Source organism: Dreissena polymorpha, chromosome 12 (genome assembly GCF_020536995.1).
Source record: "Dreissena polymorpha isolate Duluth1 chromosome 12, UMN_Dpol_1.0, whole genome shotgun sequence".
Classification (NCBI taxonomy): Eukaryota; Metazoa; Mollusca; class Bivalvia; order Myida; family Dreissenidae; genus Dreissena; species Dreissena polymorpha.
Genome location: NC_068366.1, coordinates 64,098,848 through 64,112,893, shown reverse-complemented (window position 1 = coordinate 64,112,893; position 14,046 = coordinate 64,098,848). Strand labels below are relative to the sequence as shown.

Sequence of the window (14,046 nt, the reverse complement as noted above, 5' to 3'; positions counted from 1 at the left end):
TTTGTCATAAAGTGTATTTGATGATTAGGGCCTCCTAACGTAGACGAAACGCTCGTAAACCGAAGATTCTTGCACGTTCAAGAAGAGAATCCTCTTAATGGACTGGTAAGATGAAATCTTAATTACAAAATTAATGAATAAATATAATCAAATATTTTCAAACCACCTAACTTCAACCCTCCAGCAAACGAACAATAACACAACAATGTACCTGATTCTGCAGAAGAGAGAAGAATGCAAGGGCAAATGCGATGATGAAGAGGAGGAAGACGAGAAAGAATTGGATGAAGGTCTTCAGAATGTCCTTAAACATCACTACGTAGATGCCGAAACGTGGAAACTTCTGCGAGAACAGCACCAGGTTGATCCATGCCAAGAAGATAGCAATTGTGCCGATGTTCCATTGCCATCGCTAGAAGGAGCAAATTTTTACACATCAATTACGGTAAACTTAATCAAAATATAAAGAGTATTCTTATCTATCACAGTTACGTTTGGGATGCACAAATATAAAAACTGAGCCAAGGACTTATTGTGAAACTCCAAAACGAACAATTTATTATTAAAGACACAAATAGCAACAACAAAACATGCACTTTTTATTATGAAACATGTTTTACTAAAACATAAATCCATTAACAAGTGTTCAATGTGCAATGCCTACCAATCTATACATGGTGGACTGCTGACAGCTCTGGAAGTCCACGACGAACAGCAGTGAGGTCACGTACGTGGTCCACTCGCTCAGGTTCTCCCAACTGAGATAATATAGCTTTGCCTGGTAGATCTGTAGCAACTGAAACCAGAGAGGATCTCAGTATCCATGTATTCTGAGAAAATATGCATGCTGCAAACCAAATAACGATCCAAATAAAGGAACTTTTTGGGCAGAATATAGGCGATATAAGCATTTTTTTCAAAAAAAAATATAGGAATTTCTTGACAGATTAGTGATTATTTATATTTGGGCGTCTTTTTTGGGACAGTTTTCTTTCTCTAACTGGATTGTTAGTTAAATGTATACCTTGATACTATTTATACTCAAAGCGATCAAAGTTGTTAAATTAAACATTCCCTGACAACATATAGCATTAACTAAGCCCTAGACAGACGCAGGGCTTTTATAAACCTTTGATTACTGAATATTTGAAATACATGGACTCTTAATCGGATTTTTACATAACAATGTACGTAAACATTCTACTTAGAACTTTCACAGGGCATATAACTACTCTTTAAGAGCACCGTTCACCTCAAACACATTACAATTGAACCAGAAACAAGTAGCCAAACAACATCTTAATATATGTTCTTGATAATTTGTCAGATTTTGTTACAAAGATCACCTGTTGATGAATGTTGAAAGGTGAACCATTTCCCAAACTTTCCAATTTAAGCTGTTAAGCATGTGGCAAAAATTAATTACTGCTAGTACTTTCTTATATGAAAGTAAATTGTTTATTTTAATCATAACAGCTTTATTTGGATTTTTTTATAAAATTTATGTATACCGGTTATAAACTGATTATTTACACTGAAATACGCTTTATAGTATTTAACCTCGGAAGTTCTATAGAAAGCACTAATTAAATTGTAAAATACTTGCATCAACATATATTTGTAGATCATTCATGACACAAGTTACATTATATTAATGATATTGTACCGTTTTTACTAAACATGGCACAGCTTACATTTTGATATTCACAAGATTGCTAAACATGTTCACATTAAGAAATTGTCGACTAAGACATGCATGCTATGACTGAACACTAAATCTTAGTCTGATTTTAGTGAAACAAGAAAGATTTTTGCGTTCAAATTTTGTATATGCCGTTCACGGAAAATGTTTAAATGTCCAAAATCAACAAATGATGATGATCTGAAATATTAACTATATAATGCTTTATTCATAAATCTTTTTCTAAAAAGAAGAGATATAGTTGACACTTGTTCGTAGTTTCATTTCATCGTTCCTCTAAAGGTTGTAACTCTGTTGCTCTGGGTCCTTCCTACCATTGAGTAATTAAATGGTAATTAAATTGAATGCGTTTTAATTCCCTTTTATTATTGTTTACTTTGAGTTACAATGCTATGAGGTTAAATTTTATTAACACTTAAATGTTTCATGAATATTGCTGGGCCAAGTGTGAGGTTCTGCGCTCTAAAACCGGTTTAAACCCCCAATGCTTTGCATTGACCGTCCCAAGGCGGTGACCCCAGCTTTATTCTTATATGTGTGTATGTTGTTTCGTTTTGTGCTGTATCATACTGTTTTGGCCATTGGTCACTTGCCTTAAATAAAGGACCAACTAATTGTTTATAATGAGAATGCAATACTGCTCCAGCAGCTGGAGTTTAACTTCTTTATATTGAAAAACATAGAGAAATATTGAAAATATAGGTGTTTGAAAATATAGAAATTTGATCCAAAATGGAGGGAAATGATAGGATTAATGGAATCGGTTGACAGCCTGAACATGTCAAAATTGCGCAATAGTTGTAATGCACGTTATAACTGTTTTTTTTTTCAATATAGGGTAAAATCACTTCTTTACCTAAAACAAGGTTTATTTTTATAAGAAAACTGCCTTTTTATTTAAAAAAGACTGTTATGCTTTAAAAACAGTTGTAGCGCCAGACAATCGATCTGATGGTATTGAAGGATGGTAAATATTGGAGAAAACCTAATAAGAGTACGCGGTTTTACTGCAGATGTATAAATAGGTCTACCACCGAGAAAATAAACAAAAAAGATACAAAAGGTTTAAGGAACGTTTTTTACTACCTACCTCCCTTAAAAGATTCCAGGCGGCAAGAATAATTATCGCGTATTTGCCGATCTTGACAAACAAGTTTTGAGTGTAGCCTGCAGTTTCCAACAGCTGGCAGTCGCTGTCTGTGTTGGTCAGGTTGGCCACTCCGGAAGACGCTCGGCTACACACAATAGATGAATCACACTAAATAAACTTAATATCACTGAGTGAAACATAGTAAATCAAATTTTCATCTTGCACATTTTCTCACGTAGATACCTAAAAACAGAGAAGTGTCCCATCATATCTTGAAAACGCAATATTTATTACAGCGCATTTGTAGTGAAAAATCTTAATAACGTATAGACTTTATGCTATACCCAATTCAATAACAAATATTTTTGTTCATTTGGGAGAGCACTGGACTGCAGATCGTTGGATTGGGAATCAATTCCCGCCCCGACCACATAACTTGTGTGGTGATTGGTCCTGATCTCTTCCTACCTCTGATTCAAGTAGCATTGTCAGTTACTGGCATACGAATGTGTTTGTAGTACTGGTAACAAGCTATATGTATCACAGGAAAAGTGTGAGTTAGTTGAATAACTGCCGTGATATGACTGACATACTGTTGAAAACGAAAAAATATCCAACAAAACAAACAAACAGAATTAAAATCCATATCAAGGAAACCAAGATGATGTTTCATGGAAAAATACATAAATAATGTTTATTTATTTCTGTTGAAAATTGCTCTAAAATCTTTTTCATGTAATTTATATGCGCTCCCATCTTGTTGGAGTTTTGCTGACTACTAGTATTTTTTAAGAATGATATGACATTTTTTAAGTTTTGCAAACTGACTACATTAATTTGTTTATTTGTCTTTAATTACTTCCATTTTTACCATATCTAGGACCATAACATATGAATGCAAAGAAAACCTACGCCATGTACGGTGGAAGATTCATCACAACATAGCCTAGTTAGAAACGTCAGAAATACGGCGTAGGCAAAGAAATTGACGTAGTAGAACGTGCGCCCAAACTTGTTCCACTTGTATCGAAGTAGAGCAGTAACCAGAGGGTGCGCCAACAAGTTCTCTCGCTTATTTCTGACCTGGAATTTGGAGTAATAACCTACTGTCAGAGATTGAAACAACACAATTGTTAAATAATTTTAACTTTTACTTATACAAATTCAAATAAAAACTTCCGTTTTAATATTTGATAAAACATACAATTATAAGTTCATACTTGTAATACTGGAAAAATATTTGCATCACGTTACCATAAGAGAATGTTACTTTTTTAATGTCCCACAATTTGTAACACCCTTTAAATAGTTTATTTCACGTTCCACAATATGTCACGTATGTGAAGTACTTAGTGACAAAGTTACAATAGCATTCTCCATACCATGACCATAAGAGGGTGGTTCTTCTTGAACTCGCCGGAGTCTGTGGTGTACGGGCGGCCCTTTATCGTTAGGTGGCCCTCATCATCAAAAAGGCTCCCTAGCAAACCAATATGCAAACAATGGCTTAAGTCATCAGTTTTAATATGATCATTTAATTAATATCCTTAGAAAAAAGGTGATGTCACGGATTTGCATAAAGATTTTCAAATTAGTAATTAGTATTGCCAGTTTGGGTGTTTTAAGATAATGAGGAAAAATGAGAGGGCATTTATTACGGCGAAGGCCGTTTTGTTTGCAAAAACGACTAATTCTTTATTTTGGTTTCAGCATTCTTTGACAAATTCTTTACTTTGCGCTAGCAATGACTTCAAAATTCTTTTGGGGTCATGTGTGGATAGCACGTATCATCTTACAGCATATAAAACATGCCACTCTTTTTTTGTTCACCCTCACCAGTGACATACTAGTATTCATTGATATGGATTTAACATTTTATGACCGTGAAATCGCAACATATGAAACTCAAAATCTTTAAAACAAAGAAATATACCCACTTCTTTATTATGCATGCAAAAGACATGGTCATATTATTTGAGTAAATAAATAAGAACATATGGAGTCGCCTCATGACAACACTATTACCAAATACTGTGAAACCATTTATTTTCGACAGCACAAAATTTCGTCATTTTTATAAAAATGACGATTTTGTCAGCACTTAAATTCGCCGATTTCTGATTTTGAATTAAAGAAAAATGCGTCAGTCAATATCCGATTTGTGTGTTATACATATGCGGGAACACACTTGAGAATCATTGCAGGAGGTGGGGCCTGTTTGTCACATTCCAATTAACTAGTCTTTTGTTATCAAGGGACAGTAATGGACCCTCTTAATGTATGCCATTCACACGTTCATTGTTATGATTAGCGGACAAGTGGGATCGAATAACCGTTAACGAGTGTTTGTAAGAACGAAGCCAATTGCCAATTAGTCTTATTCTATTATTATAATTGAATAAAATGCTTTTTTATTCTGATATCTACATTAAAATTATAAACTCTATGTGTGTGTTTGTTCTTAAAAAGTAAACTACCGGTTTTTAAATCAATAATGTCAATAATTTAAAAATAAATAAATTGATACATATAAAATAGTAATAAGTGTGGTTAAACGCAAACAATCAAACAACAAACAGCAATTAAAATATTCTTTATTAATTTGTGATAAATACGCATGTTGATCACACATCGTCATCTTTTCATTTGGTTTATTGTCTTTCATCGGCATTCGCTGCGTGATGGCTAATATGCAACACCCCTGAAAAACACAATGCACCTTATGGGTAATAAAGTTATAAACAATTAGCGCTAATTCATTACCATTCTACATAAACGAAGTCAACGCATTCGATACAGCTGTAATGCACACGCGTTTTAAAGAAGTGTAACGTGTCAGTTAAGTGCCTTGTGTAATCTACATCCCTTTGTGTCAAAACCGGATTAATCTTGATTACGAAACAGCAGTGAATGTGTGCATGGATTATGTTGGAATTTAATGCCTCATGTCTGCGGTAAAGTTTTAAAATATGGTTCAACTTAGTGTTTGTTTTTGTTCAAACATAGAGCATGATTGTTCGTTAAGATCTTAAATTCGCCGATCGGTCGACTGACGAAATTTATGAAAATTAATGCCTGACGATTAATAATGGTTTCACAGTAGGTCATTCATTTGTTAGAATGGTGAGTTACTATGGAAATATTTTGTACATAACTTGAAGAGTAGACGGAGTCACTGGTTCTTTTCTCGCTCTATGACAACATGGAGAAAAGGTCGTCTTGATATAAGTATGGTGAGTTACTAGAGAAATATGTGGTACATTACTTAATGCATAGATGACGTATCTGGTACCCTTTATGCTCTCACAAAATGACATACAGGTCGTCTTTTTATTAGTGTGGCTAGTTACTAAAGAAATATTTGGTACATTACCTGAAGTGGAGCCAGAGTCGCTGGTTCCCTTCTCGCCCCATGCCAATATGGAATAAAGGTCATCTAAGAACTCGTAGTTAAATGTGATCTCATAGTTGCTGCTCTCAAAGCTCACCTTGTTATGAACCATGCAGCGATTGAACACCAACTCCGCTACCTCTGTGGGAAAACGAGGGATCACATCGTTTATGAAGTCATTCATGTTTAAAGGTTTGTAAACATCCGTATAGTGGACGGATTAAGGTGGAGTCCATTGCCATAATGGATGAAAATGATGCAAGTGTGTTGTATGCATTTTAGCAAACATATTCATAACTACAACCAAGAGAAATATTATGTCAGAATGTCTGAATAAGCAGAAGCAAGCAAGCCATGCACGGGTAAATTTTGAACCGGTCTTGCTCAGAGTATCGCTTTTATACAGCTGGGCTTTTAGCACTATCTTAGTCTCAATTAATAGTTTGAGATTCGGGCTTGCTTGGTCTTTCCTCTACAATCCTCTTTTGGTTGTTTATATTGACATGTAAAATCACTCACATGTACATGATATCATAAATCGACGTGACAAAAAGGGAGAAAATAGAGTATACGAATGAGAAACTAAACATTCAATGCACCTGGCATCTTCCTGATGAGTTTCCGCATGGGGGTGTCGTGCCTGTCACTATTTTGGTCGAGAGTGTGGTTACGCAGCGCTAGCTGCCAGTGTTCTGACTGCAAAATCGCCATGGCAACAGAGCTAAAACGGACAGAAACAGTGAAATGTAGTATTTTAGTATAAAGCAATTATCATAAGTTGAAAACTACAAATACATTTTATAAACAAAAAAATAAGAATAACATTCTTAGAATCTAAAACAAGAGCATTGTCATTAATGTGACTAGTACATACATTGTCACAGGCAAGGCAGCCTTGCCAATTGCGAAGTTAAAGAGAACATATTAGTAACTAAGGAATTAGTGGATCAACGCCCATTAATATTGTGCCTAACACATATACACTTCATTTTGATTACATACTTAAAGTTTCATATCCATCGCCTGGACAATGGGTACATAGGTTGCTCCACAACATTAAGCGGACTTAGCGACAAACGGACAGACAGACAGAGAGATGCCATAACCCAATTTCAAACTTTGTTTGCGGCGATTAATATAAAGAGGCTGTAAAGAGAGACATTATTAGTGACCTCAAAGATAAAGGTTAATCTAGAGTGAGTAATAAAAAAAAACACAAACACGAGGATTGTTTTAACGATATCAAGATTATAATCCGACCTGCAGATAAAGATTCCAAAATAGTAGTGGTGAACACAGCATACTACATCACGAAAATGGAAGAAAAGATGAATGATATAGAGTCATAGGACATATCCATTGTAAATGATGAAGAATAATCAATCAGGGTTTTCAATAAGGTAGCCTAATAAACTACATTGAGAGGGCCTGCTTTGCAAGTAATTTGTAGATTATTTAAAACCTAAAAAACACAGGAAGCCCGATTCAAAGATCCATAAATCATACAACCCATTAAGAACTATAGTTAACGTTATAGGAATACCAACAGAAGATATGGCTGAGATTGAAGGACCATAATTGAATGAATGTATTGAAAATACACCTAGTTATATTCGAGACACAACCTGTTATATGAATAAACCAAAAGAAATTCCAGATAAAATACCGCAAGGAGCACTTCTATTTGATTTCATGTATTAAAACTCTACCCGTCCATTTCAAAAAGGAAAGGTTTAAAAGGCATTACAACAAGAACAGACAATACAGCCCCATCAAGAGCAATAGACGAATCTATTATAATTGTTATTGAAAACAATATTATTATGATTAATGAAACAGAGTACATTCAAATAAAAGATGTTTTCATAGGGTCAGAACTAGGAAGAAAGTATGCCTGTAGCCATATGCGTACATAGGATGAGCCACTGATGAAGAACGAATGAAACTTGAAACTTGCTAATTTGATGAAACGCCTATTTGTATAATTATATTCAATGGCGTTGTACAAAACATATATATGTACATAAAATTGATAAAAAATAAGAGTGATTTATACTATTATGCAGCATTAATTAAAGGATTATTAATCTAAAAATGTGTGATATAAATAAAACTGCTGTAAGAAACTTAAGCAATAAAAAAATACCGGCTACAATATTAAAACACAGTAAAAGTAAAATATTATGTAATAAATTGATATAACTTCGGTTAAGACAATAATTATAATGATATTATGAGCAAATTTTAAGCAACATAAAGACACTGTTTTTCATTAACTGAAAGGATACGTGAAAGGATATTTCTTCCTCACTGGCTGTCAGATGCCACAGCTACCGGTCACCGGTCACCTGTCACTCTTACGGACACCTCTTTTGGGTTTTAATCTTATTTGAACTATCGTGACTACAAGTCACAAATAGACTGACCAAGTGTGACTACAAGACACAACTTAAAGGTTAAAATTACAGTGTGACTATAAGACGAAACAAGAGGGCCTAAGCGTGACTAAAAGACAGCTGGATAATGTAATTCAATCATTGAGCAAAGAAGCCTTAATGATTCTTGGTTACCAGTCACTTGTACAATAAATAACCTTGTCGAGCAAAGAAGCCCGCACAATTCTTTAATTTCTTGGTCCTCCGAGTCCTGGTTGTTGGACAAATAAGCCCGTTCAACTGAGTCTCGATTATTTTTGAAATCACAGGTATTAAAATTAAAATAGGTTGTAAAAGTCTCTGAAGAGAAATGTTTTCAAATTCCTTTTGAAAATGTCTATTGAGGCGGAAGTCCGGATGCTTGATGGAAGGTCATTCCACAGTTTCGGACCAACAACTCCGAAACTCCTGTCCAAGGAAGTTTTTCTCTTTGTGCGTTACACATCATAACATCCGTTATACGAGACGGTAGATCGTAGGTTACGTGCTGGTACTTTTTCTTTTAAAAGTTCTGTAAGGTATTTTGGCGCGTGACCAACAGAATAATTTTACATGAAGGCCAGTAATTTGAATGTTATCCTTGCCTTTACTGGTAGCCAATGTACTTCATATAGAGCATCTTTTTAACTGCATATTTCTGTCTGCCGAGTACCAATTTGGCACACATGTTTTGGATACGTTGCATTTTGTTTATTTCGCATTGAGCTGTTCCATACAAGATCAGATTACAATAATCCAGTTGGGATATTACCAAAGACAAAACGAGTATTTCTGTTGCTTCTTTTGTTAAGTATTTCCTTATGTTTTTGATTTTAAGGTAGTTGTACATGGCTGTTCGGCACTTAATTTTGATGTGTTCTTTAAAATTTAGTGTTTCGTCTAAATATAAACCCGAATACCGTATGCATTTATCTGCTTTAACAGTGTCACCAGAAATATCTATTTCTTTAGATTGACATTTATTTAATTGGGGTCTACTACCGAACATGATGAATTCCGTTTTTGATGCGCTCATTTTCAGTTCATTCTCGTTCATCCAGTTGTTAATAACGAGTGCGCAACGTTCAAGTTCTTGAATGGCAGTTCTTTCAACAGAAAAAGATGTAGGTTTGAATCGCTTGTTTGCGGTGTGGTCGTCTGCAAAACCGTAGACTGTGATGGATGGAGGAACGACGTCAAACAGAGTTCCAGCGTACGTCAGGTAGAGCCATGGACCTAGACAACTACCCTGTGGGACACTACACTCCAAAGAACGTGCCGACGATAAAGCTGAATTAACACTTATACCATAGCTTCTTGGACGAAGATAAGAGTCTATCCAGTTTAGTGCCGTACCACATGCACCGTATTGTTTTTGCAACACGTCTTGTAGAATGTCATGATCGACTGTATCAAAGGCAGCACTCAGATCAATGGCGATAAGTGCTGTAACCTCTTGTTCGTCCATACCTTCGAGTATATCATTGACTAGTCTAAGTAAAGCAGATTCACAAGTTAAAATGGAATTGTCTGTAGGCTGCCTGATTTTTTGGAAGGAGATTGTTTTCATTTACATGTGTTGAGTCTAAACAGAGCAGCCTTTTCAATCACTTTCGATAGAAATGATAAGTTGCTCGCTGGTCTATAGTTGGCATAACTCAGGTCTAGTCCAATTTTGTTAAGAAGTGGTCTAACTATTGCCTGTTGAAATTTTGAAGGAAAAACTCCTTGACTCAGATAGAGATTAACCAATCTAAACTATCTCTACCTGTCTTTTGTAAAGGGTATATTGACAATTGTTTTGGACTCATGGGAAAGACAAACTAGACAAGTTCCTAGAACACGTGAATAAGAGAAATATAAAGGAAATGTAGTCCATTTATAAAAGCAAACTTTGAAAGAGCCAATTTAGGCAAAATATGTCAGGACAGCGTGATGATTTTTCTGTGTTTATATACAAACTGTTCTTGTCTAAGTAATATGAAGCTCTGATGCCACCCACGTCTGGTTATGGTCGATAGCCAGGTCGAGACAGTTGTTTCCATCTGAATCCCGCTGTTCCACGTTTGCGTTCCAGTCCACGAGAAGCTGCACGACGTTCAAGTGTCCGTACTTCGCAGCCAAATGCAAAGGTGTCGTCTGTGAGTAGAACCAGAAGCAATATCTCACTAGAGATGTTTGTAAAACATGGATGCCCAAAATTTACATACAACAAACAGGGTTTTCGTTGACATTTGTCAAAGAGAAATTAAGCCTTACGCATTTCGAAACATACACTTCCGGCTTTAACATAATTACCCCATATTTAGGGAATAAATTGTCCAAATGTATGATGATGTTTTATAATTCAATATCTACTTAAGGGATGATTAATCGCCATTCATATCTTCAGTATACAAACTGAACATTGTAAAGAAGTAATGTTTTTTACCTGCCCCTGTGACCTTGACCTTTAACCTGTTGACTTTCAAAATGTGTATCGGTCTTCATTTCATTGTTAGCAAAAATCATAGAAGGAATTATAATCTTAAGTACAAGCGTTCTCTTGTTAACGTACAGATACCGAATGAGAAGTTAACAACACACAGCAGAGCAACATACCGACGCACAATTGCAAAGCAATATACCCCTCTTCTTTCAAATAAGCGGGTATAATTTATTCTATATTAATTTGCACTTTGGATTGGAAGCATGGCACTTGGTTGTCCGCACTTTGAAGGAAGATTTAGAAATATTCTAGGGTTGTGTCGGTCAAATATTGCTGAGGGCTCAATGACGTAATGAAGAATTTACTAATGTGCAAACACGTGGAGGTGTTTAGGGGGACTCTAAATTACGTGTCATGTCAATTAAGCCATTCAATGTGGAGAATACAAAACAAAGAAGAGTCTGCTTGAACATATACGTAATAATTAAGCCATGAAATTCGGTGAAGAAGTCAGCGAAACATTTGACTCAATATTATTAAATGTGTTATTCGCTAATAAATATATTGAAAACAAATGGAGACATGAAGTGTTATTTAATATACAGCTAAATATTCTAAAATCTTTGTCTATGGGATCTAATATTCTAAACCCCATGCCAAAACATTTGCCTTGCCCAAAGGATCTAATATTCTTAAATACATACCAATAACTTTGCAATGCACATAAGATCTTATTTTCTAAAATACACACCAATAACTTTGTATTGTCCATAGGATCTTACATTCTAAAACCCATGTCAAAACCTTTGCCTTGTCCATAGGATCTAATATTTTAAAATAGACGCCAACAACTTTGCCTTTTCCATAGGATCTTATATTCTAAAAACCATGCGAATAACTTTGCCTTGTCCATAGGATCTAATATTCTTTAATACACGCCAATGACTTTGCCTTGTTCATAGGATCTAATATTCTAAAATACACGCCAATAACTTTGCCTTGTCCATAGGATCTAATATTCGAAAATACACGCCAATAACTTTGCCTTGTCCATAGGATCTAATATTCTAAAATACAACCGATAACTTTGCCTTGTCCTAACTCCTTAGGATCTAATAGTCTAAAATACACGCAAATAACTTTGCGTTGTCCATATGATCTAATATTCTAAAATGCATGCCCTATAACTTTGCCTTGTCCATAAGATTTAATACTCTAAATTACACGCCAATACATTTGCCTTGTTGATAAGGTCTAATATTATAAAATACACGCCAATAACTTTGCCTTGTCCATAGGATCTAATATTTGAAAATACAAGCCGATAACTTTGCTCTGTCCTTATGATCTAATAGTCTAAAATACACGCAAATAACTTTGCCTTGTGCATAGGATCTAATATTCAAAAATACACGCCAATAACGTTGTATTGTCCATAGGATTAAATATTCTAAAATACATGCCAATAAATTTGCCTTGTCCATAGGATCTCATATTCTAAAATACAAGCCAATAACTTTGCCTTTTCCATAGGATCTAATATTTCAAAAATACACACCAATAACTTTGCCTTGTCCATAGGATCTAATATTCTAAAATACAAGCCGTTAACTTTGCTTTGTCCTTAGGATCTAATAGTCTAAAATACACGCACATAACTTTGCCTTGCCCATATGATCTAATATTCTAAAATGCATGCCCTATAACTTTGCCTTGTCCATAGGATTTAATATTCTAAAATACACCTCAATATCTTTGCCTTGTCCATAGGATCTAATATTAAAAAAATACACACCCATAACGTTTTATTGTCCATAGGATCTAATATTCTAAAATACACGCCAATACCTTTGCCATGTCTATTGGGGTTTTATATTTTAAAATCCATGCCAATACGTTTGCCTCGTCCATGGGGTTTTAAATTCTAAAATCCATTCCAATACCTTTGCTTTGTCCATGGGGTCAATGGGGGAGTCTGCTTCCAGGAGAACTTTGGCCGTTGTCATCCAGCCCTTTGCCGCAGCACAATCCAGGGGAGTCCACAAGCTCACGTTCCTTATATACGAGATTTTAAAGTTTTACATTATTATCTGCGTAATGTGTCTTGTTTCATGTGATATTTACTACCCTAAATATATGTCTGTATAAAAAATACATCTGTTTATACGTCTGGAGATACGTAATTTTTATTTTGTATTTTAAGAATGATAGTTTATCTAATGCAGCATATATGTATCTACCTGGCGGCCACATTCGCCCCTAATTCCAGCAGGACCTGGGCAATCTTGGCATGCCCAGCCAGTGCAGCCAGGTGAAGTGGCGTGTTGGAGTTTTCGTCCTCATAATTCAATATGTTCTTGTCCTTCTTCATTAGCTCTCGCACAATACTGGAAAATTGGGGGGTAATTAAACATGAGCGGAATATATTGAGTAATAGTAAACATGACTTGAATAACTGCAATAGAAGATGTGATATGTAGATGTTGCATATTCCAACCTATTTGTATTTTAAGTTTTCCTTTATTTGTATTGTTCCATGGACATACCAAATATTAAGAACTTTTTCTGTCAAATAAAAGGGTAGGAACATTCTAAGAAATCCTGATACTTGTTTGATATTTTAATATAAATTATTTCACCCCATAATTGTTGTAAGTTATGCAATAAACTCAACTGGTAAAGTGTTGAATACCTGTTTGGTTTGACATTGTTTACACATTCTGGAACACAGACGAAGAACAATACAATTGTATCTGTTCAAAATATGCTTTTCTCACACTTACAAATGAAAGGCCACTCTTGCAAAAAAATACTTACGACAGTGTGCGCAAAACTCAAGCCTAAAGGTAAAATAATACACGTGAGGGTAAAAACAATAAATTGTTTATGTGTAACCTATTACTTAATATGAAAAGGATTTGAAAAGTTGTTTGCCGTACAGTTAACAAATAAATAACATGCAGGTATGAAATATTTGCATGTGATTTATCTTAAAAGTAGTGTAAAAAATGGGTTGTTGAA

The 14,046-nt window shown here is 34.9% G+C and overlaps 1 protein-coding gene across 1 annotated transcript in view; it reads right to left on the bottom strand.

The window, feature by feature from the left end:
• LOC127852967 (transient receptor potential cation channel subfamily A member 1 homolog) overlaps positions 1-14,046 on the bottom strand; it is a 42,253-nt gene that overhangs the window by 7,306 nt on the left and 20,901 nt on the right. The window contains exons 12-21 of the mRNA XM_052387059.1: positions 13,266-13,412; positions 12,969-13,080; positions 10,600-10,736; positions 6,783-6,904; positions 6,166-6,324; positions 4,175-4,272; positions 3,734-3,875; positions 2,793-2,932; positions 665-796; positions 212-412 (exon numbers count right to left, since the gene is read on the bottom strand). Coding sequence (XP_052243019.1) covers positions 212-412; positions 665-796; positions 2,793-2,932; positions 3,734-3,875; positions 4,175-4,272; positions 6,166-6,324; positions 6,783-6,904; positions 10,600-10,736; positions 12,969-13,080; positions 13,266-13,412 — 1,390 coding nt within the window. The remainder of the gene's footprint in view (positions 1-211; positions 413-664; positions 797-2,792; positions 2,933-3,733; positions 3,876-4,174; positions 4,273-6,165; positions 6,325-6,782; positions 6,905-10,599; positions 10,737-12,968; positions 13,081-13,265; positions 13,413-14,046) is intronic.